We start from the raw sequence: 24,428 nt of genomic DNA, 5'->3' as shown, positions 1-24,428 counted from the left end.
CACTAGCTGTCCCAAGAAGGCTGCCATGGGGAGTGTGTGTATATCATCATTTGCAGGGGAAATAGAATCTGTGGGCTCGTCACTGCTCAGTGACAGAGGGCTGGGGGCCTGTGTGTGGCTCCCAGGCATGTCACGAACTCTGCCTCACCCGGCCTCTGCACCCGCCTCAGTTTCCCATCTGTAACATGGAGATGGGCTATTGGTGCAGCCAACATCCAGCCACTTTGGAATTCCAATGAAAGAGCTTGAAAAGCAGAAAGCAGGGAAGTCCTGTCAGTCCGCTCATTCTGATTTTACTAAGATGGAGAGGATGCTGGTAGCTTCTACCCATCAAAGACCTCCTGTATGCCGAGGGCCACGCCTGGCTCTTGACATTTGTATCTCCCGCCATGCTCCTAATAACTTTCTTTAAGAAACACTTAATGATATCCATTGTCCAGATGAGATGCATGAGGCTCAGAGAGGTCAAGGAGCTTTCCCGAAGCCACACAGCAAGTAACCAGCAGAGCAAAAAGTAATCTCAGGTCAGAGCCCACCCCCACCAGGCTCCCTGGTACAAAGAGAAAATCTGGACTAAAGTGCTAACAAGGCAACAGGGCTTCTTCCCCCCGGGGCCATTCGGCCCCTTCTGCTGGAGGCTGCACACAAGGCAAGCCTCCTAAGAGGCTTGTGGGCAAAACACGATGGGCTCCCACTGTCTACTATTATCATTAAGCTCGATTATAATTAAAAAGAGGCAGGCAGGGCTGGCTGACATCCCAAGAGAGCATCCTGTTCCCAGCCATCCCTGGACCTGAGAGCTGTCGCTCGGGCAGGGAGCCCCAGGCCAGCACAGGGGTGGGCATGGCGGGCCGGCAGCAGGCCTGCAGATGAAGGCCTGGCAGGGTCCCTGGCCGCCCTACCTGTGACAGTGGATCATGTAGGTGACCGTCTCCTCCCACTGGGCCTTGATGTCTCTCAGCCGAGCCAGGATCTCGGTCTTCTGGTCCTCGTGGCAACATGCCAGAAGGGCTTCGGCCGCCTGTAGCACCACATCCACCTTCACGCGGCCCTCTGGCTCCAGCTGGCATATTTTCTGTTGTGGACACGAAGCCAGTAGTTAGACAACACGACAACAGCCAGAGCCTTGGGAAGACGGTGGCATAACGCAGAAAGAGGCAGGACATGGAGACCAGAGGAGCTGGGGTTCGAATCACAGCCCCTGCCCCTTCTCCTGTGACCTCAGGCAGCCTGCTGAGGGGTCTGGGGTGAGAGCGAGCTGTGATGGAGATTAATTAGCACAGAACCGGCCAGAGCTGTCCAATGATAGGAGTTCTCTCCCTTCCAAAGCTGTCCGATGATAGGAGTTCTCGCCCTTCCAAGGCTGTCCGATGATAGGAGTTCTCTGCCTTCCAAGGCTGGCTGTTTCCAGCTGTGTAAATCCAGACAAGTGTCACTGTCTCCCTGAACTTGGTTTTCTTGTCTGTAAAGTGGGAGTATAGTCGTACTCAGCTCTCAGAATTTTTTTTTTTTCAGACTTCACTGAGAAAATGCACCCAAAGTGCATGTCCCAGGATGCGGGGCCGTGAGAATCTGCCTCTCAGGTCTACTGCCCAGAGCAGGCTCGGCCAGGGGCCCCTGTTGAGGCTCCAGAATTATCTCTGACTTTAGAGCTGGCACCAAGGCCTCAATCCCTCAGCTGCTGCCACCAGTGACCACAAACAGGAACGTGAGGGCAGGCCTGTCCCTAGGGGACCCTGGGCTCCTCGGATGGGTTCAGGATACCCCAGGGCCTTACCAAACTCCCTTAGACTCGCAGGGCAGCCTAAGAAGCTCCTGTCCTCCTGGACTCGGGGTCAGACCTGCATTGGACTGACCTGGTCCCTCCCAGCCTCCCGGGTTCCCGCCTCATTTTCTCTCACAGATGATTCCCTCTTAAACTTCCTGCACATTTAATGTCATCTTGGCCTTGGCTTTTTTGGAGGACTAAGGCTGACACACAATGTCTAGCAAATAGTACAACTCTGATCAGCATCAGCTACTGTCATTACTCATTGTTATTATTCCAGCTCTTTGGCAAATAAAGCTTGGCCTCTCTGTAGGCCAACTGGACTCCAATTCTGTGGCTACCTGTGTGACCTTTGGTAGGGCTGTGAAATGGGGGGAGACAATGGTTACGCTACCCAGGGTTATGGTAACTTGTGTGATAGGAGAACCATTAGCACATGGCCTGGCCCTCACTGGATACCCCATCACCCCACAGCTGTTCACTGTTACTGCTACCTTTTACCTGCCTTTTGATTGTATTTACTGACAGCACAGCCTTTGCCTAAAGCTCCAGCTGTTCCCCAGCCTGTCTCCCTGAGGCTGGCAACTGGATTTCTCAGACTGATGTCCCAGTGGGCTGGCCCATCTGAGCCCTCTCTGTGGGTGGGGTTGGGGAGGGCCTCCTGCCCTGTGCCATGCTGCCCCACTGATAGCCGTGAGGCCCCAGGCAGGTCACTCAATCACTCTGAGATGGTGATAACAACACCCTGCTTTGTCCACCTCATAGGGTTATAAAATTACTTTTTAAAAACACTATTAATTGGATCATTGATATGTGAGTATACTTTATGAACCGTTGAGCAATTATGAGAAGACTCTTGAGAGTCCCTTGGACAGCAAAGAGATCAAACCAGTCAATCCTAAAGGAAATCAACCCTGAATGTTCACTGGAAGGACTGATGCTGAAGCTGAAGCTCCAATCCTTTGGCCACCTGATGCGAAGATCCAACTTATTAGAAAAGAGCCTGATGCTGGGAAAGATTGAAGACAGGAGGAGAAGGGGACCACAGAGGATGAGATGGTTGGATGGCATCACCGACTCGATGGACATGTGTTTGAGCAAGCTCCGGGAGATGGTGGAGAACAGGGTAGCCTGGCGTACTGCAGTCCACAGGATCGCAAAGAGTCAAACAAGACTGAGTGACTGAATTGAATTATGCAGACCCTCCCCCAACATGTGCAAATGGGCAATGATCCCAATCCTTTTTGTTACTTAATATGAGACTTCCCTGATAAACTCAGTTGGTAAAGAATCCGCCTGCGATGTAGGAGACCCCGGTTCAATCCCTGGGTTGGGAAGATCCACTGGAGAAGGGAAAGGCTACCCACTCCAGTGTGCTGGCCTAGAGAATTCCATGGACTGTATAGTCCATGGGGTCGCCAAGAGTCGGACACAACTGAGTGACTTTCACATGAGAATGGTTAATGATGATGATGATGACAATCATGAGAGTATAGAGGGCTTCCCCACCTACAGGTATTAGCAAAGAGTGAGATTAAGCAAGCTCCTTCCAAGGGCTGTGTCTGTGTGCTCTGAGTGGGGTGGGGTTGGGATCTGCAGAGTGAAGAATGGGGAGATTCCTCAAGAGAAGGAAAGAGCTTATGTTTGGGGTTTAGGAGCCAGGCGGAGCAGCAGGATTTGCAGGACTCCAGAAGGTAATGGGGGCAGCAAACACCCAACAGGGACCCCAAGTCCCACTCAGCAGTGAACAGCAAAGGGAAAGACAGAGACACCATAGTGACTGGTGGCTCCAGGGCCACCATGGAATGTTCTGGACTAAGTAAGATCATCACCCAACCCCTGCACAGAACATTTCACACCACTCGGGAGCAGGGGTCCCACAGGGTGGCGGAGGATGAATATCTTGTCAACCAGGGAGACCTATTTTGATTAGAAATAATAATAATAATTAAGAATCTGATGTGTCTGTGCTGGGGGGCAACTGAGCCCATGGGCCGCAACTACCAAGTCCTGCACACTCTAGACCCGCACTCTGCGACCAGAGAATCCACCACAGTGAGAAGACCAAGCACCGCAGTGAAGCGCTCACCACATCTAGAGAAAGACCATGCGCAGCAATGAAGGCCCAGCACAGCCAAAAATAAATTAGAAAAAAAAAAAGAATCTGATGTTTCTGACACCCAGAGCTGTGGAGACCGCACATCCACTCCCAGCTGGCAAGATGGGCACTACAGTGATTCCAGTTTTACCAGCAGGGGTGCTGGGAACCCGCAGACACCTCAGCTTTGCAGAACCATCTCTGCAGCACTTCGTGAGGCCCCCTCTACAGCTGCTGCCCAATTTAAGCTCAGTCAGAACCCAGCTCTGTGAATGAAGAGAGCCAGCAGCTTGGGGAAGGAGCGAAGTTCAATCTCTGCCACACCAGAAGGAACCAGCCAAGCCTGGAAAGGCCCGGTGAGGTCAAGGGCCCCTCCCCCAAGGTCCAGTATCCTGAGCGTGTGATCTGCCGCAGGCCTCTGGACCTTTGCCCTCCAATTCCTGGCCAGGAAGGTACAGGCTGGACCAGGCGGACGTGGGAGACCTCAAAATTCACGGCCCTTTGCAGGGGGGTTTGCCTGTTGCCTCCTGCCAAAGAGAGTGAAGCTGGTCACAAAGGCCGGCAGTTCACAAGCCCCACCCGGCCCGACGCAGAAACCTCTGCCCCCAAACCGGAATATCAGCCAGAGGCAGGTCTGCTGCGGGCCTGGGGACCAGAGGCTGGGGCTGAGCTGGCAAACAACTTTTGAGAAGCAGATTCCACCTCCTTCTCTGCCCAGTGATTCTGCTCTTGGGCTGGTGTGCGGTTCTTCTACAGCCCGTCCCCACAAGGACGAAGTCCAGGAGAGCTTGCCAAGAGACTTGAGCCAGCTGGGACGGGGTCACAGAACTGCAACGGCAAAGCAATTCTGATTCAAAGGAGCCAGGTGAGGGCAACAGTTAGGTGGGGTTGGGTGGAGGGAAAAGCTCAGTGAGAGGAGAAGCAGGTCAGGAAAGCTGGGGGAATATAGTGAGGGCTTTCCCTCTATGCAGCCAAGGCCAGATGGGCACTCCCCTGGGTACTAATGCTGAGTACTGTGCTGAGTGCTATGCTGAGTACCACAATGGGCACTCTCCTGAGTACTGTGCTGAGTATTATGGTGGGTACTATGCTAAGTTCTATGCCGAGTACTATGATGGGTACTATACTGAGTACTGTGCTGGGTTCTAGAATCTGGGATGAAAACAAACATGGCCCAGTGCTTGTGGGCTGCGCTGGGGTCTATAGACAAGAGCACAGACGACTATAAAAGAGCCATGCTGCTGCTAAGTCACTTCAGTCGTGTCTGACTCTGTGCGACCACATAGGCGGCAGCCCACCAGGCTCCGCCGTCCCTGGGATTCTCCAGGCAAGAACACTGGAGTGGGTTGACATTTCCTTCTCCAAGGCATCAAAGTGAAAAGTGAAAGTGAAGTCGCTCAGTCATGTCCAGCTCTTAGCGACCCTATGGACTGCAGCCCTCCAGGCTCCTCCGTCCATGGGATTTTCCAGGCAAGAGTACTGGAGTGGGGTGCCATTGCCTTCTCTGTAAAAGAGCCATAAGAGACCACAAAAGTGGAGCTCCAAGGAGGGGTGCGGGCAATCCAAGAAGCCTTCATGAGGAGGCAGCACTGTCACCGAGCCTCAGTGCTGCACAGACACGTGAGATGGGGGCTCCAGCAAAGCTGGAAACACACGGCACGTTCAGGGCATCAGACTTTTGGAAGCCAAGTCCTAGGAGATGTGGCAGCTCTCTGACCATTAAGGGGCCTGGCAACCAGTTAGGAAGCAGCCTGGCTGAGGCCCCAAGTGCAGGGCCAAGGAGGCTGGGAACCAGAGGGTGAAGAGACAAGATGCTGTGACCTAGCAGACCAGCCCCCGGAGGTACAGGGCGGGGCCGGGGAGAGTCCACAGACGGTGTCCCTGCACTGAAGCCGTGAGGGACATTCCCTGCCCTGGGCCGGCTCTGCCAGCGTGCCCTGCCCTTCGCCAAGTGTGCCAGTAAGCTATTGGCCTTGGTCCTTCCTGCCCGCTGCAAGGCAACAACTAGCACTCTCCCCAGGAGCTAAGCTGAAGCCCAGGGGACAATGGAAACTCTCCCCCGGTGCTGTGGACACAGCAGGAATTCAATCCCAGACCTGCCCGCCCCAGACCCCACGCTCTCCTCCTCCCCCAGACTCCTCCATTCCCTCCCACTGCATCCCCCAACCTGACTCACTGCCCCTCATTCAAGCCTCAGCAGTGACGTCACTTGTCCCCTGAGGCCTCTCCTGACCTGCTAGCCTGGGGGACACCAGCTTGTCCCAGGAGCAGCCACTCTCCAGTCTCTTCCACAGAAGATGCCCACCTACCTCCTGGAGGGACCGGCAGGCTTCCGTAGCCCCTCCGCACACAGGAGGGCACCCCACAGCCCTGAGAGCACAGGGGGCACCCCACATCCCTGAGAGCACATAGGAGGGCACCTCACAGCCCTCAGCACACAGGAGGGCACCCCACAGCCCTGAAAGCACAGGAGGGCACCCCACAGCCCTGAGAGCACAGGAGGGTACCCCACAGCCCTCAGCACACAGGAGGGTACTCCACAGCCCTGAGAGCACAGGGGGCACCCCACAGCCCTGAGAGCACACAGGAGGGCACCCCACAGCCCTCAGCACACGGGAGGGCATGGGACCTATTCCTGGCTACACAGCTACTAAGCTTCAGAGCTGGACTGAAACGCACATCTGGTCACTCTCCAAACAGGCACCGGGGACGCACATGGCTGAGTGGGTGGAGGGAAGGCACCCAGGCCCCAGGCACCAGGCCCCAGGGTGAGGGCCCGCGGACTGCAGGCGGGGAAGGTACTGCTGCTCCTTTTCCCCAGAAGGCAAGAGTGAAATGTTTTCTTACTACAAAATCGATGTTGAAACATCGAAGCACACAGAAAACGAGTGGGTCTGAGCCCCGTGGGAGAGCACAGGGTGGGGCGCCCAGGATGCGGCTCCCTCCACCTAGGCTCCTGGCCCAACGCTCAGGGTTTCAGCTGATGGAAGTGCTCCTGAGCCTTCCGGGGCCCGTTCACTTGCCCTTGCCAACAGCCCTTCCTTAAGGATCACCTTTGCCTTCACCTAACTAAGCCTGACCCACCACCACGGGGTGATGAGCTGCCCCCAAACCATGCAAGGTGCAAAGGGATAGCATGCTAAGACAGCAAGTGCCGTGCAGGGCTGTTCACAGATAGGGAGCATCAGGAGCTGGAACTGGGGCTGGGGGAGAGGGTCAGAAAAGACTCGTGGGCAAGGTGGCAGGCATTTCACTTCACATGGCACACTCAGACCCAAACGAAGGGATTCCAAGCAGAGGAGACAGCATGCACCAAGGCTTGGTGGCAGGGAATCTAGGCTTCCTGCCAACAGGAGGGGATGGGTGCCCAGGAGGTGGGCTGGCAGGGGAAGCCAAGCCTAAAGAATAGGGTCGTGTAGGTAGATGGTGGAGGACCTTTGATGTCAGGTGGAGCTGGCTTTTCTCTGGTGGGCAATGGGGAGCCATGGAAGGTTGCAGAGGAGGAGAACAGTATCATGAACCCGTGTTAGGGACGTACCTCTTCCATACTTGTATGGCTGCTAGACTACATGTATACCTGTCCCTGTGAGGCCATAAACCCAAGCATAGGGTGTGCTGCCTCCATTCCACTGGTCCAGGCTCCTACATGGAGATGGTCAGTGATGCTCTGAACTCAGCCCTGGGTTCAAGCCCTGACAAGAGCAATTCCTTGCATTCTGGCCCATCGCTGTGTCTAGGGATCCATTTCATTATTGAAAAGTGGGGACACGGCATCACAATCTCAGGGCTCTGGGAAGCTGACAGCACAGGCTCGAGCACTTAGCAGCAGCTGAATGAACGTCACCGCCCTTCCCCCACTGACCTGGCAGAGGCACCCATTGATAAACGACGATCGGTGACAGTGATAATGGTGACAAAGGCCGAGACTGACAAGGGAAGGGACTTTGGCTGCTAACTCCTCTCCCCACCAGGCTTGCCCCCTCCCTTCAACCCTGTCCTTCCCAATCTCTGCCTTGTGCCAGGTGGTGGGTAGAGCCAGACTCCAGCCCAAGAAGAGCCGCGGCAGGGACCTCAGGCACAGGGAAGCAAAGACGGGGTGGGAAGCAGGGCCGGGGCCAGCTAGGGGCAGAGACCACCTGGCTGCATGGGGCCTCCTGGAAGGACAGGCGAGCCAGAGAGTAGCCTCTGGAGCCTTACAATGAAAGCGTGATCCTAGGACCCCACAGCAGGAGCGTGTCAGAAATGTCACGTCCACCTCCTGGCTGAGAACCTGCACTTAAACCCCAGAGACTCCAAGACAGCTGAGTTTGAGAAACACTGGTCTGTCTACTTCTGCCATGCAACAGTTGGGGAGTAACCTGAGGCCTGAGACGGAGGGACAAGGTCAAGGCCGCAGGGTTATCGAGGCCACGGCCTCCGCATACCTCAGTCTCCCGCAGCCTGGCCTCCAGCGCCGTGCGGGGCCCCTGGGTGTTGTCATTGATCTGCAGCCGCTCCTGCACGGCCCTCATCCACTGGCGGGCGTCCTCCACGCTCCTGTCGAAGCCCTCCTGGGGCTGCTGAGTCATGGCACCTGCAGGGGCTGAAGACAGGACCCCGTGAGATCAGACAGACAGCTGAGAGTGCTTGGGGGTGGGGTGGGGGGGACAGGGAGGCAGTGGGAAAGGGGGTACTGTGGAGAGGCCCCGGTTGGCTGATGGGCGGTGGGCAAGGATAAGGGAGGCTGACCCTGGGGGTGGGCCTAGACCCCCAAACCCCAACCCCCAACCCCCAACCCCTTCCTGATGCTCTGATGCTTGACACTGGTGACACAGCCAGAGGCAACTGTGTTTGTCAAAGAGCCACAGGACACGAAATGGTCCGAGAAGGAAAAACAGGTCTGGCCTCTCGGGGTGGGGGGGGCGGGCAGGGAGAGCGGGCCCAGGGTGTTGGGTCGGCAAAGACTCTTTGTCCTAGCTTCCCTGCGCCCCTCTGACGCTACCGTGGGACTCAGGAGCCACTCTCTTCTCTTTGGTTTGAAACCCTTTCAAAAGCCGGTCCTAAAACATGCACAGGCTGAGATGTCTGTGACAGATACTGAATCTTGATCGGAGTGGATCAAAACCCTCAAACTAAAAAAACACAACTTTTTGGCATCGGCCAGGCTGCGCCAGCCCCTAAACCTCAGCTGGAATGAGCATCTCAGGCCAGGGACCCCCTGCGAGCCTAGTGTCTTGTTACTTCTACTGCTTCACCAACCTGGGTCCCAGGCAGATACTGGCTAAGCACTTTCACTGACCTACATACCACCTGGGGTTTCCCCAGGGGGCTCAGTGGTAAAGAATCTGCCTGCCAATGCAGGAGACTCAGGAGATGAAGGTTCCATCACTGGGTCGGGAAGATCCCCTGGAGAAGGGCATGGCAACCCACTCCAGTATGCTTCCCTGGAAAATCCCATGGACAGAGAAGCCTGGCGGGCTACAGTCCATGGGGTCACAAAGAGTCAGGCACGACTCAGGCTCAGTTGACTGAGCACAAAACAGCATACACAACCTACACCTGGCAGCCACTGACAATCCACTGACTTTGCCTTTGAGCTGAGACCCATTGCCTTGGGGGACACCCGCCCCCGGGCAGAGGTCATCCCGGCTAAACCAATCCCTTTGCCATCCTGCCCCCTCCTCTCTTACCTTCTAGTTGTGGATACAAAGTTTCACATTTTTCTCCTGTAATTTTCTTAAAATCCCATTAAGCCCAGGAAAAACTCTTCTGTGTTTCAGTTCTAGTTGTCTGCTTATGGCAACTATAACCCACTTCGGATTAGTTATTTATATCTGCATCTCAGGTGAAAGGATTGTGTCTAGCTTATCCTCCACTCTCCCACAATGCCTTGCACAGAGTAAAGCCTCCATCAATGTTGAAACAGCCCTGCCTTGGTATAAACTGTCATGCGCCCCACGCCAACCACAGTATTTGTTAAAATGGCCAGACAAAACTAGGAACAACCCAGATGCCCAGCAATAGGAATAATTAAGGGAAGTATCACATACTTGTACTTCAGAATATTATGCAGCCAACAAAAAGTAAGCTTGAAATGAATTTGTGATGGAGAGTGCTTAGGCTCTAATGATAATATAAAAAAAAAATGCAACAAAATTTATCTTTAGCAACCCTGGCTCAAAGGGCTTCCCAGGTGGCACTAGTGGTAAGAAACTCGCCTCCCAATGCAGGAGACACAGGAGATGTGGGTTCAATCCCTGGGTCGGGAAGTTCCCCTGGAGGAGGAAATGGCAACCCACTCCAGTATCCTCGCCTGGGTTATCCCATGGACAGAGGTGCCTGTCGGGCTATAGTCCATTGCAAAGAGTCAGGCACGACTGAGCCCTGGGTCTACAGCTAATAAAAACAAAGGGACTTCCCTGGTGGTCCTTGCTTCCACTGCAGGGAGCGTGGGTTTGATCCCTGGTTTCAGAACTAAAATCCCACATGCTGCATGGCGTGGCTAAAAAAGTAAAAAATAACAACAAACAAAAAGACCAAAACCACAAAAGATTATGCCTAGAAAAGGCTGGTTAAGTCTCATCATTACAAAGCCCATTCCCTGGTGGTCCAGTGGTTAGGACACCACGCTTCCACCGCGGGGGGCACGGGATTGATCACTGGTCAGGGAACTAAGATACCCACAGCCTCACAATGCAGCTCAAACAGACAAAAAACAATGTCCACGTGATGAACTGGAGAGAGGGGTGTGGGCAATTGGCAGAAGCCACATCCCACGTGACCTCAAACCTCTTTGCTCCCGTGGAGGCCATGTGGTTAAGGACCATTGTCTGGTTGGTGGAATCACAGTTGGAAACTTTTCTGTTTCCTTATTTTTCTTCTCAGGCACTTTGTGAATTTTCCAGAAAGGGCAATCATTAAAATGAAAAAAAAAAAGAAATTCCTTAACATTGGCTGAATTGTTTGTTGTTTCTCAATCATCAGTCGGTTGTTCAACAGGGGTTAACTGGGAATCTGGGCATCCTGCCCCACCCCGGCCCTGCACTGGGAGCTCTGCCATCAGATGGCAAGATGCACGCTGGACAAGGGGAAGGCAGTGGGGGACCCAGGGTGGGCTTCCCTCTGGGACCTGGGCTCCCAGAGCTCAGTCTCCCAACCTGTTGTTTCCTCTTCAGAGCTGTTTTGATGTTTTTCTAACAACTTAATATGTTCCCCGCAGCCACCCCCTGCCTCTGAAAGCTTCCTTTGAAAAGTACATTAGAATGTGCAGGCGTTTGAATTGGTTCATTGTGGCCTTAATCTCTTGTCTGATGTGTGACTTGACTGGCTTCCAAAAGCTCAGCTTTTATGTGTTTACAAAGCGATGAACGGGAGGAGCAGAAGCAAGCTCCCAGAGTTTCGGATGACAAGGCACGGGGAAGCTCTAAGCACCACAAGGCACTGTGGTTTTGGAGACTCCTTCTTCCAGTTGGAAATGCCTGGGGCCTGGGAGGCGTGGTGGTTTGGAGACCCGGAAACACGTCGCATAGAACACTAGGGGTCCAGCAGGGTGGGGCAGGGAGCAGAGGGGCCCCAGACCCACGAATCAGTCTCAGAGGCGGGCTTCTAACCTCGGATGGGGGACCACTAATGGTAAGCTTGGTGAAGTTGCAGGCAGAGTTCAAGAGACCAGGGTCTGTTGGCCAGTTCTGCCAAACCACTTCATTCCAGGTCAATGAAACACACAGGAATTAAGCACATGCCCCTGGCTAGGCTTGATGCTACAACCTCGGGAGCAAATAAGTGGGCACCATCCCTGCCCCAGGAAGTTTCCAGAAGAAAAGCTACATTTGAACATGTGTAAGGGCTGCAGCCAGGTGGAGGATTTGAGAGGAGAGGGATGGACTGTTACTGTGCACCCCTTCTCATAATGAAGGCTTTAAATGCTGAGACTAAAAGCTAGAATTACAAGGAAACCAATCATATTAAAACGTAGTCAACAAAATACTAAAAAGCAGGAATTTCCTGGCAGTCCAGCGGTTAGGACTTCACGCTTTCACTGTTGAGGGCCTGGGTTCAATCTCTGGTTGGGGAACTAAGATCCCTCAAGCTGAGTAGTGCAGCCAAAATAATAAAGAAATTAAATAAATAAACAGAATTCACAAAGAAAAAAATAATTATTATAAAATACTAAAAATAAAAAAAATACTAAAAATCAAATTCATCACACACACACAATCTTATCAACACACTAAATCACAAGATCTACTAACAATGGGCCTAATAACTACCAGGCTTTTGAAATAGTGATGGGCATAAACTACATTTCGAGATATCTATAATGATCGCAATGCAACATAAAAATATATGTGACAAAGTATAGCCAGGCTATTAGCAGAGTGGGCTTGGCCTCCTGTGCAGTTGAAGAAACTGCCTCAGTCAGAGGTCAGCAGCAGTTCAATCTGTTGCCTTCTATCAGTCCCTGGACTTGGGTAAGAATACTACTGCAAGCCTTCTCACGGCCGACAGGAAGGACAGCCTGTTTCCCTATGGAAATTTAAAAGTTTAAGGTTGGACTTCCCTGGTGGCACAGTGGCTAAGAATCTGACTGTCAATGCAGGGGACACAGGTTCAAACCCTGGTCTGGTTAGATTCCACATGCCTCGGAGCAACTAAGCCCGTGAACCACAGCTACTGAAACCCATGTGCCTAGAGCCCGCGAGCTGCAACAAGGGAACCCACCGCCATGAGAAGCCCTCGCATCGCAATGAAGAGTAGCCCCCTCTCGGAGCAACTAGAGAAAGCCCGAGCAAAGCAACGAAGACCCAGAGTGGCCAAAAATACTTAATTATTTCAAATTATTTTTTATTAATTATTTATTTGGCTCTGCTGGGTCTTACTTGCGGCATGTGGGATCTTGTTCCCTGACTAGGGAACACACCTGGGCCCCCTGCTTTGGGAGCATGGAGTCTTAGCCACTGGAACACCAGGGAAGCCCCGAAATTATTGTTTTTTTTTTAAAATAAATTAAAAATAAAATCTTAAACTTGAAAAGTAAATGTGCAGCTACAGAAAAACCCACTCACAATTGGTTCATGGACCAAGAAGACCTCCCTCACCAGGAAGGTCATGGACTTCCCTCTGTGACCTCAATAGACTCCAATAAGGTTCTGCCGAGCCCCCATCCCTCCTGGTGGGAACCAGAGGGGGCTTCCCGAAACACCACGTCAGCTGACCCACGCCCTGTTTACAAGATACAGTCTGGCGTGGTCTTCTGACTGACCCCCAAGCCCTGAGCCTGATCCTGTTTCCAGCCTTGCTTCCTACTGTGTCACCTCACAGCAACCCCAGGGCAAATTTGCGGCTCTTCACTCCTCTCTGACACAGCCAACACCAAGACTGTGATGGCTGCTCCCTCTGCTAGAAGCAGGCCCCTCCCCAGAGCCTTGCCTTCCGACGCGGGGCCCCAGAGCATCCGTGGTCGCCAGTTACACTTTCTGGGCAGGCCGCCTCCTCCCTTGCCGCCTCTCCACCTCTGCACCCCAGTGCTAGTGAACCGAGTTACCAGCCCTTCACTAATGTCGACTGAAGGAGCAAAGAAGCCAAGGAAATGGCCCATAGACCTCGGCTGCGCAGGGCGAGAAGGCTTCCAAAATGAGGCGGGGAAGGTAGGAGACAGAGCCCTGGGCTTGGAATCTGCACACTGACCCTGAGCACGTACGTCTGACTCTGGGCCTCAGTGTCCCCATCTGCACACCGTGAGTACTGAACAAAGGGTCTCTGAGGTTGTGGGTTGGAAGGGTCCATATTACTAAGGTCTCCATGAGCCATGCCAAGTCCAGCCCTGAGCTGGGTCTAGGGACCAGCTTCCACTCTCAGACTGTCAGCCTGCTCTGGGCTCTGGCTCCCCTCTCCAACCACGGAGCCCCTCCTCAGCCAGCACCCCTTCCAGCATTTGGCCCCTCTAAGGCAAGCCAAGATAAACTGCAAGGCCTGCCTTAAACTCCTAGGGCTACATGTAAGCTCCGAAGGAGATGGTCCTAGGGACCTTTTATATTGGGCTTTCCTGCTGGTTCAGCAGTAAAGAATCCGCCTGCAATGCAGGAGACACAGGTTCGGTCCCTGGGTCAGGAAGATGCCCTGGAAGAAGGCATGGCAACCCACTCCAGTATTCTTGCCTGGAGAATCCCATAGACAGAGGAGCCTGGCGGGCTACAGTCCAAGGGTCGCAGAGTCGGATACAACTGAAGCGACTTAGCACCCATGCATGTCCACCTTTTATATCGGGGCAGCGGCGGCAGAGATGGGGGGCATGCTTCTTTCGTAAAGAATCAGGTAGTAAATATCTTTAGACTCTGCAGGCCACATACAGTCTCTGCTACATATTCTTCTTTGATTTTACAGCCCCTAAAAAATGTAAGACTCTTGGGACTTCCCTGGTGGTCCAGTGGTTAAGAATCCACCTTCCAATGCAGGGGATATGGGTTCGATCCCTGGTCAGGGAACTAAGATCCCACATGCCATGGGGCAACTAAGTCCACACACTGCAACTACTGAAGCCCACGTGCCACAGTGAAGACCCAGGGCAGCAAAAAAAAAGAAAAAGAAGTCCATTTCACGTTCACCACACCAAAACAGACCATCAGCCAAATATGGCCCATGGGCTAGTTTGCCAACCACAGTTTTAGATGCAGGAGCCACAGCGGCCAGCAGGCATAGTTAGCTGGTTAAGCCACCCACAGGCACGTGTCCTGGGATTGGACAGATGTTTGAGGTCAGAAGGACCTATCACTGGTCCTGGTGGTCTTGGCCCCACCCTTCTGGAGCTGTGTGACCTCTGCTCGGTCACTTAACTTCTCTGAGTCCCCACCTCCTGATTTGGAAATGGAGTGTCTGAGTCTGTTTGTGCTGCTATAATAAAATATCACAGACTGGGTGGCTTATAAACAGCAGAAATGTATGTTTCACAGTTCTGGAGGCTAGAAGCCAGAGATCAGGGCTCCAGCTTGGTTGGGAGGGTCCTCTTTCTGGTCCAAGACTTATCATATCTTCATGTGGAGGAAAGTCAGGGAGCCCTGCGGGGACTCTTTAAAAGGGCACTAATCCCATCCACGAGGGCTCCACCCTCATGTTCTAATTATCTCCCAGATGCCCTAACTCCTAACACCATCATATTGAGGGTTAGGATTCCAGCGAGGGGTTGGGAGGGACATAAATATTCCGACCATAGCAAGGGAACAACACCTAGATGTGATGAATGAAAAAACCTCCCACCCAGGGTCTGGAACACACTCCATCCTTGGAAGCAGTTCTTTTTAACCACCAATTCCTCTGAGTCAGGTGGAGGGTGTTCCTTCCTTAGGAAGGTGCATCCAGACAGCAGCTCTCACACCATCCCAAGGCTGGGTGTGGGGTAGGATGCAGGTGAGTGGGCATAGACGAATGCATCTGTGCATCTCTACAGCTGATGGGTCCCGAGGATTTGGATGAACCAGGTGGTGCTCTAGCCCAGAGGGTTCTGTGTCCAGTGAGGGGACCACAGTGAGCTTTGAGAGGAGGGGAGTGCAGGCTGAGTGGGAGGCATTGCAGTCTGGGATACTGGGAAGACTCTGGACACCCTGTGGGATGGGGAGGCTGGAGCATGAGGATTAGGGGGAGGAAGGGGTGTGGGGGGCAAGAGCCAGCTCAGAGCCACATCCAGGCTGGCCCCTGGGGGCAATCGGGAGCCAACACACACCAGGCGGGCGTGACAAGACTGATTCTGAGGTTCAGGTGAGTCACCTTGGCCAGGGTAGGTGCAGAATGGAAGCCCTTGCCGATGGGGTCGGCGGAGGCACTCTCAGGCGGGGGCGGATGGGGTCAGGCAGAGTCAAGGTGCTGAGTCAAGCAGCCACAGGAGGCTGAGGACGATGCGGGAAGGCCTCTGGGAGCAAGGGGAGAGTTCTCACCTCCCGTGACTTTGTCCTTCTTGGATTGGTTGAATGGACACAGGATTAAAAAAAAAAAAAAAAAGGAACTATGCATTTTTCAAACATTTTGCCAAAAAAAAAAAAAATGTACTCAGGCATTCTTTAAAAAGCTGTTTCCATTTCCAAGTCCCTTCTTGGGCCGCAGTCCAGCCCTGGGGTGTGGCTGCAGGCAGCAAGGCAGTAGGGCTCCGGGTGTGCCTCTGGGCTGTCCCCGAGCAACAAGAGACAGGATGCAGGCCCCTTCTGGTTCAGACTGGCGCTGGTCTGCCAGAGGAGACGCTTGGAAAGGAAGCAGCCTTGGTTTTCAGCATCCCGTGTGGTTATCACAAACGGCAGCCGGAAGAGAAATGATCTTTCTTCCTTGATGACAGACAAGGCAGTGTGGTGCAGACGATGGAGCAGAGGAGCAGACTCAAGGCACGGCATGTGCCTAGATGGATCCCGGGTCAAAGGCACCAGCTTGTGAGATGAGTGCATCCACAGGAGGTGGACAAGACCCCTACGTGTGGCAAAGGACACAGCTCCCCCAGGAATGGACTGTAAGGCTGTCCTTCAAAGGAGGCCAAGACGATACCAGAATCTGAGCTCCAGGCCTGGGCCATCATGTCAAAGGGGAGAGCTTAGTTAGAGTCTCAGGAAAGGCTCGGGCTGAATGAGGAGGCAGAAATGCTAAAGAAGTGTGTGGTGGGTAGAGGGTGCTGGAAAACGTGATGCGGACTTGAAAATTAAAAAGCCAACCTGGGAAGAGAAGGATGCTGCCATTTCTGTAATGAAGAAAGGCCTACGTTGTGCTAAGCACTTGTCTACAAGTCATTCGTTCGGTCCTCCTGGGTAGGTCATGCAGGAGGCAGCAGAGGTTGAGCAGCAGGGCCTCCTCTGGGACTGAGAGCTTCGGCTGATTAGCGGGGGAACCTAGGAAGAGCTATATAGTCAAAGCTCTGGTTTTTCCAGTAGTCATGTACAGATATGAGAGCTGGACCATAAAGAAGACTGAGCATAAACAGTTGATGCTTTCGAACTGTGGTGCTGGAGAAGACTTGAGAGTCGCTTGACAGCAAGGAGATCAAACCAGTCCATCCTAAAGGAAATCAGTACTGAATATTCATTGGAAGGACTGATGCTAAAGCTGAAACTCCAATACTTTGGCCACCTGATGCAAAGAGTCGACTCATTGCAAAAGACCCTGATGCTGGGAAAGACTGAAGGCAGAAGGGGACTACAGAGGATGAGATGGTTGGATGGCATCACCAACTCAATGGACATGACTTTGAGCAAACTCTGGAGACAGTGAAGGACAAGCAATCCTGGCGTGCTGCAGTCCAGGGGGGTCACAAAGAGTTGGACATGACTTAGCGACTGAACACTGGGGGAGAGCTCCTTCCCTGCCTCCCCCATCCACAGCACCTTTCTCTTAGGATCTGAGGGTAGTTGTCGGGCACCTCCTCAGGACCAGGCACTCAGTGGGCACAACCCTAGATAAGAACACTGAGGCTGGAGTGACCAGTCCAGGGCACAGGCCCATCGGGACAGCACTGAGCTTTGAACCTTGTTCTGTTGGATTCTAAAGCCCCTGCTCATCTCATCTCACTAAACCATCCTGCTTCTAAAACCAAGTCCAACTCCACTGCATGTCAGGGCAGCTGGCAGAACTGTCCTGGGAAGGATGGTGACTCTGATTGAGCAGAGTCCAACTAGGCAAGGTGAATCCATTCTGAGTCCAGCTGCAAACCAGAGGGACCTGATGACATGCAGGTAAAGGAGCTGAGAAGTCACCAGGAGACAAAAGGGAACTTGCGTGCCCTTCAGTGATCCAGACGCTCTAAGAATCCTGCCTAAAACCTAGCCAAACCCCCATAATGAATGCTCCTACAGCATGACACCAGACCCCTCCTAGCGAAGAGAGGGGCAAAGTCAGGTTCCCAGAGTGAATTACTGGTTGACTATTATTTGGCTGACATTATTAGTACCATTTTATAAAGCTGGAAACTGAGACTCAGTAAAGCAAATAGCCTGCCAGAAAGTGGTGGATCCTAGATTAACAATAATAATTGTAACAGCCCACATGTGTCTTGCATTCTGTACGTGCCTGGGTCTATGATAAAGGCCTGACAGTTATTCATTCATTTCTCCTACAAAGACCAGTGAGACACTTAGCCCAACTTTATAAGGAAATTGTTACTTGCTCAGTCGTGGCTGATTCTTTGTGACCTCATGGACTGCAGCCCACGAGGCTCCTCTGTCCATGGTATTAATATTTTCCAGGTAAGAATACTGGAGTGGGTTGCCACTTCCTTCACCAACCCAGGGATCAAACCCAGGTCACCTGCATTGCAGGCAGATTCTTTACCATCTGAGTCTGAGGATCAGTGATACTAAGAACGATGCCCAAAGCCAGATGCGTGTTAAATATTGAGGGCAGGACTGGAACCCAGAATGGCTGAGTCCAGAGCCTATGTTCTTAAACACCATGGTGCCATCTAGCTTCCATGCCCCTGCCTGTACCCCCCAGAACCTCTGAGGTCATCTTCTACGAGCATCTGAGCTCCAGGAAGGAGACTGCAGTGTGGAAATCTGGGCCTCTCAGCTTAAGAATCTAGACCTGGAGATTACAGACTGAGGCCTGAACTGCCGGGCAGCCCCAGTCCTGTAGTGCCCAGTCACTCTGGCCCTCTGCCAATCCAGCTGCCCCCTGGCATTCAGCTCTAGAATACAGAAGCTTCAGGATCCAGACCTGAGTAAACCCCAGCTCCCATGGCAGGACCTAGAAGCAGTTAGAGCCCGGTGTGCCTCCTCCGCCAACCTGGCAGGGGCCCCACCACAGACTGACCCAGAGCCCTGGCATGGGGCTCACTCCCTTTCCTGTGACACGCTCGCCTTTCCTGTGACTCACTCCTGTCCTGCCACACAGTTTCCACCCTACTCACTCCCACTGCTCTCACATTTGCAGATGGAATTTCAGGAAGCAAGCGGGCAGCTGGTTTTAATCCCCGAGCCTCTTCCGAGTGGATTCTGGGACCTCTTTTTTGTTTACTTATTGTCAGACAACATTGCAGAGAGGCCAGGGCTCAGAGCATCGTTCAGAGCACCAGGGTGGTCCTCGGCCCTTCTCTCTCACCTGGAATTCGTGGAAGGTGATTCTGAGAGCGAGTGTGTAAAAAGCAGGGGCTGGAGGGACTTTCCTGGTGGCTCAATGGTTAGGAATCTGCCTGCCAGTGCAGGGGTCATGGGTTCAATCCCTGGTGGGGGAAGATTCCACATGCCTGAGGGCAACTAAGCCCGTGAACCACACCTACCGAACCTGTGCCCCTAGAGCCCGTGCTCTGAAATAAGAGGAGCCACCACAATAAGAAGCCCACATGCCACAACTAGAGAAAAGCCCATGCAGCAACAAAGACCCAGTGCAGCCATAAATAAATGAATATCAGGGGCCAGAACTCTCCACAACATCTTAATGGGTCACTGGACCAGGAATTCTCACATCATCTTATTGAAACTTACAACCAGCCTCCAAGGTAGCTGAATCTAGAGTTGGGAACAATTGCTGGGCTTTATTCCATCAGAGGTAACCACCGGCTTGGGGAGATTGGGGACTGGATGGATCAAAGCCACACAGACTGCAGGGTTCCACAACCCATCCTCGTCCAGGGCTTTGTAAATGTTAAAACAAGAAACGTCATTTAGGAATAGGGTTGTGGGGTCCACTTTACAATTCTAGCCACAAAGGGGACAGGCCAAGAGTTCCCACAAAGGGACTGCTTTCAAGACAAGTGCTCTGTCATCACTGATAAATGGTGTTTGGTAACACTGTTCTCTGGCCCACCTCCTTTCCCAGGCAGCTGACTATAAAACAGTATTTCCAATCACTGAAATTAACAAAACCCAAGCACTCCATCAAAAGGCACAGTGTGGAGGACCTAGGATTTCTAAGCAAGAAATGGTGGCCTGCTGACCTGGCAACGCATGGTCAAATATGAACCTCTGGGAGGGAAGAGAATGCGCAGGGCAAGCATGAGAGAACAAGGGACAGAAGGCTGGACTGCCCAGAGAGGAAAAGCGTCCCTGGGCAAAACAGCGTCTCCGAGGGGTGGAGCTTCGGATCCTCAGGCCAGGTGTGATTGGCTCAAGCTGCCGGGAGGGCAGCCAATCAGAGGGTGCGAACCGGAGGGCTCCCTGCGGGGATCCTGGAGAGCATCCTACCTGCTGCCGGCTGCATGGCAGGGCAACCAGAGGACGGGGAGGCAGGGACTGGCCATCAGCTGCGGGTCACAGAGCGGGGGTGGGCAGAGCATCAGGGGACTTAGTCTGGGCCTGGCAAGGACCCTGAGTGTCGCAGACCGCAGGCATGAGGATGGGCAGCCAATCAACGCTGCCCATTCGGACTCTGATTTGGAAACAGGAGCTTTGGGTCAGTTTGGCTTTTCAGTTTTGGTGAGTCAGTTTTGGCCACACTGTGGGTCATGGCCCAACCCCAGGCCTTGGCAGTGAAAACGCCAGCTGCACTCCCGAGTACCCTGTAGATGAACTCTCCAAGGGCCTAGAGAGAGAGCTCCATCTGGCCCGTGTCAAGGCGCATCCCAGGTACTGCCCCAGCCTCCAAGGCCCCTTGCCTGGAGAAGACCTGGCCAAGCGGGTGGAGAGCTTCCAGGATGCGATTTGGCCCCTTGTCCCTGCGCCTCCCCTCCCCTCCTTCCCCACTGGCCCAGGGCAGTGTTCTCCGTGACAGCATGGCAGTGACAGATGCTTAAGACCCCCACCCCCACCCCGCCGCCACCCCAGGCCTCTCTCTTATTGGCCCTGGGAATCGAGAGCCCATGCCAAGCCCCCAGCGCCTCATACCTTCTCCTCAGGAAGGAAACTTCCCCCAGGAGGGGCGATTCCAACAGTCACCCCTGAACCCCTCAGACTTGCCCTACCCTCCAGAGCAGCCCAAGGGAGCGGGTTCAACCACAATGACCACACACACTTCCTGTGGCCCTCAAACCTGAATAACACATCAACAGACCTCAATGTCCTGTGACAGATAAATGAATGTGGATAGAGAAGATGTGGTGTATATATTATATCTAAATCTACATATGCCATAGGATATTACTCAGTCATAAAAAAGAATGAAATGATGCCATTTGCAGCAACATGGACCTAGAGATGATCATACTAAGTGAAGTAAATCAGAGAAAAACAAATATCATATGTTATCTGTTATATGTGGAATCTAAAAAATGACACAAATGAACCTATCTACAAAACAAAAACAGACTCACAGACACAGACTTACAGTTGCCAAGGAAGAGGGTGGGGTTGGGGAGGCAGTTTGGAGTTAGCAGATGCAAACTATTATATGGAGAATGGATAAACAACAAGGCCTTACTGTGTAGCAAAGGAAACTAGATTCTACATTCTGAGATAAACCATAATGAAAAAGAATATTAAAAATGTATATAACCGAAACCCTAACCCTTATGGCAGAAAGTGAACAACTCAAGAGCTTCTTGATGAAAGTGAAAGAGGAGAGTGAAGAAGTTGGCTTAAAGCTCAACATTCAGAAAACGAAGATCATGGCATCCAGTCCCATCACTTCATGGCAAATAGATGGGGAAACAATGGGCACAGTGGCTGACTTTATTTTTCTGGGCTCCAAAATCACTGCAGATGGTGACTGCAGCCATGAAGTTAAAAGACGCTTACTCCTTGGAAGGAAAGTTATGACTAACCTAGACAGCACGTTAAAAAGCAGAGATATTACTTTGCCAACAAAGGTCCGTCTAGTCAAGGCTATGGTTTTTCCAGTGGTCATGTATGGATGTGAGAGTTGGACTATAAGGAAAGCTGAGCGCTGAAGAATGGATGCTTTTGAACTGTGGTGTTGGAGAAGACTCTTGAGAGTCCCTTGGCCTGCAAGGAGATCCAACCAGTCCATCTTAAGGAGATCAGTCCTGAGTGTTCACTGGAAGGACTGATGTTGAAGCTGAAACTCCAATACTTTGGCCACCTGATGCGAAGAGCTGACTCATTTGAAAAGGCCCTGATGCTGGGAAAAACTGAGGGCAGGAGGAGAAGGGGACAACAGAGAATGAAATGGTTGGATGGCATCACAGACTCAATGGATGTGGGTTTGGGTGGACTCAGGGGGTTGGTAATGGACAGGGAGGCCTGGCGTGCTGCGGTTCATGGGGTCGCAAAGAATCGGATACAACTGAGCGACTGAACTGAACTGAACCGAACTGATATAACCGAAAAGTATATAATTGATGCTTTTGAACTGTGGTGTTGGAGAAGACTCCTGAGAGTCCTTTGGACTGAAAGGAGATTAAACCAGTCCATCCTAAAGGAAATCTGTCCCGAATATTCATTGGAAGGACTGATGCTGAAGCTGAGGCTCTAATACTCTGGCCACCTGATGTGAAGAACTGACTCATTGGAAAAGACCCTGATGCTGGGAAAAATTGAGGGCAGGAGGAGAAGGGGACAACAGAGGATGAGATGGTTGTTTGGCATCACTGACTTGATGAACATGAGTTTGAGCAAACTTTGGGAGTTGGTGATGGACAGGGAAGCCTGGCATGTTGCAGTCCATGGGGTGGTGAAGAGTTGGTCACAACTGAGTGATTGAACTGATATAACTGAATCGTTTTGCTGTATAGCACAAGCTAACGCAACATTGTAAATCAAGTATACTTCAATTAAAAAATATATAGTTGTGAAAAAAAATTTTAAAGGAAAATTGCTGCTGCTAAGTCACTTCAGTCGTGTCTGACTCTGTGCGACCCCATAGACGGCAGCCCACCAGGCTCCCCCGTCCCTGGGATTCTCCAGGCAAGAACACTGGAGTGGGTTGCCATTTCCTTCTCCAATGCATGAAAGTGAAAAGTGAAAGGGAAGTCACTCAGTCATGTCTGACTCCTAGCGACCCCATGGACTGCAGCCCACCAAGCTCCTCCATCCATGGGATTTTCCAGGCAAGAGTACTGGAGTGGGTTGCCATTGCCTTTATGGCCGCACAATAATATGCTTTCAGAACCACCCTTATCAAGACGGTCTTCAGAAATGAGTACATTCTATTAGGTGAAAATGTCTCTCAATTCAAAAGCATTGCATGAAAATAGGACTTTTAATTTTTGTCTTTTATTACATAAAAAATTCAAAATTTCTCAGAGAACTCTTAGTCTCTGGAGAAAACTTCTTCATATCCCAGTCTGAGAAGCCCTGCCCTGGAGGATGAAGCCATCACTCCTCGGGGACCCTCAGGGATGAGGCTCCCACCTAAATTACAGCCCTAACTCACCAGGATGCTCCTGGTCTCTAAGCTCCATCTGCAGCACAACTACTGAAGCTTCTAGAAGTTTCGAGTCTTTGTGATGCCTCCCCAGCTTAGTTCTGCCTGGTGAGCCTCCCCTTCCCCAACACAAACCTCCTTCTAGATGACTATTCTTTCAAGATTCAGTTCATAACAAGTAAAACGGAGAAACCTTTCCCGCCTCCTTCCCCTGCAAAGTAACAGCTCCCTCCCCCTTCCATTGGGTCCCCACAGGACCCTATGCATGTTGTCAATTACAACCTGTTTACTAAACACTCTAAATTCTCCCATGCTCCCCTCCCAACAACCCCAGGAGGTAGCTAATATGATCAGTTCCATTTCATAGTGAGAAAACCGGGGTTTAGGGAGGCAAGTCATGGATCCAGGACTGGACCCAGAAGTTTGACCTCACTGTTCATGCTTTACTGTTCATAAAGTGAAAGTGTTAGTCGCTCAGTCGTGTCCAACTCTTTGGGACCCCATGAACCGTAGCCTGCTAGGCTCCTCTGTCCATGGGATTCTCCAGGCAAGAATACTTAAGTGGGTTGCCATTCCCTTCTTCAGGGGATCTTCCTGACCCAGGGATTGAACCTGGGTCTCCTGCATTACTGGAAGACTCTTTACCACCTGACCCACCAGGGAAGCCCTTTCTGTTCATAACTATTGGCACAAACAAGTTCTCTGAAGGAGGGCAGGGTTGGATTCATCCTACTGATTGATTGCAGATGGGTGGCTTTTATTTTTAACAGTTTAAAAATAATTGGGAGTAAAACTGATGAACAAGAAACTTATCTCTTAGAAAAGACCCTTATGCTGGGAGAGACTGAAGGCAGGAGGAGAAGGGGACAACAGAGAATGAGATGATTGGATGGCATCACCGATGAGTTTGGATGACATGAGTTTGAGCAAGCTCCAGGAGATGGTGATGGACGGGGAAGCCTGGGGTGCTGCAATCCACGGGGTTGCAAAGAGTTAGACATAGCTGAGCAAGTCAACAACAACAACAAACACATTTCAACTGTACAATTTGATAGTTTTAACATCAGTTCAGTCGCTGAGAGTCCAACCATCTCATTCTCTGTTGTCCCCTTCTCCTGCCTTCAATCTTTCCCAGCATTAGGGTCTTTTCAAATGAGTCAGTTCTTCACATCAGGTGGCTAAAGTATTGGAGTTTCAGCTTCAACATCAGTCCTTCCAATGAATATTCAGGACTGATTTCCTTTAGGATGGACTGGTTGGATCTCCTTGCAGTCCAAGGGACTCTCAAGAGTCTTCTCCAACACTACAGTTCAAAAGCATCAATTCTTCAGTGCTCAGCTTTCTTTATGGTCCAGCTCTTAC

At 52.0% G+C, this 24,428-nt stretch overlaps 1 protein-coding gene across 3 annotated transcripts in view; it reads right to left on the bottom strand.

Annotated features, from left to right (window-relative positions):
- The window catches only part of SYNE3 (spectrin repeat containing nuclear envelope family member 3), a 108,768-nt gene that overhangs the window by 57,107 nt on the left and 27,233 nt on the right, over positions 1-24,428 (bottom strand). For all 3 annotated transcript variants that reach the window (XM_025271472.3, XM_025271470.3, XM_006065042.4), the window contains exons 2-3: positions 8,291-8,448; positions 903-1,075 (exon numbers count right to left, since the gene is read on the bottom strand). In XM_025271472.3, the coding sequence (XP_025127257.3) occupies positions 903-1,075; positions 8,291-8,434 (317 nt within the window). In that variant the 5' untranslated portion in view covers positions 8,435-8,448. The remainder of the gene's footprint in view (positions 1-902; positions 1,076-8,290; positions 8,449-24,428) is intronic.

Source organism: Bubalus bubalis, chromosome 20, assembly GCF_019923935.1.
Source record: "Bubalus bubalis isolate 160015118507 breed Murrah chromosome 20, NDDB_SH_1, whole genome shotgun sequence".
In the NCBI taxonomy this organism is placed as follows: domain Eukaryota; kingdom Metazoa; phylum Chordata; class Mammalia; order Artiodactyla; family Bovidae; genus Bubalus; species Bubalus bubalis.
This window is presented reverse-complemented; position numbering and strand designations above follow the sequence as displayed.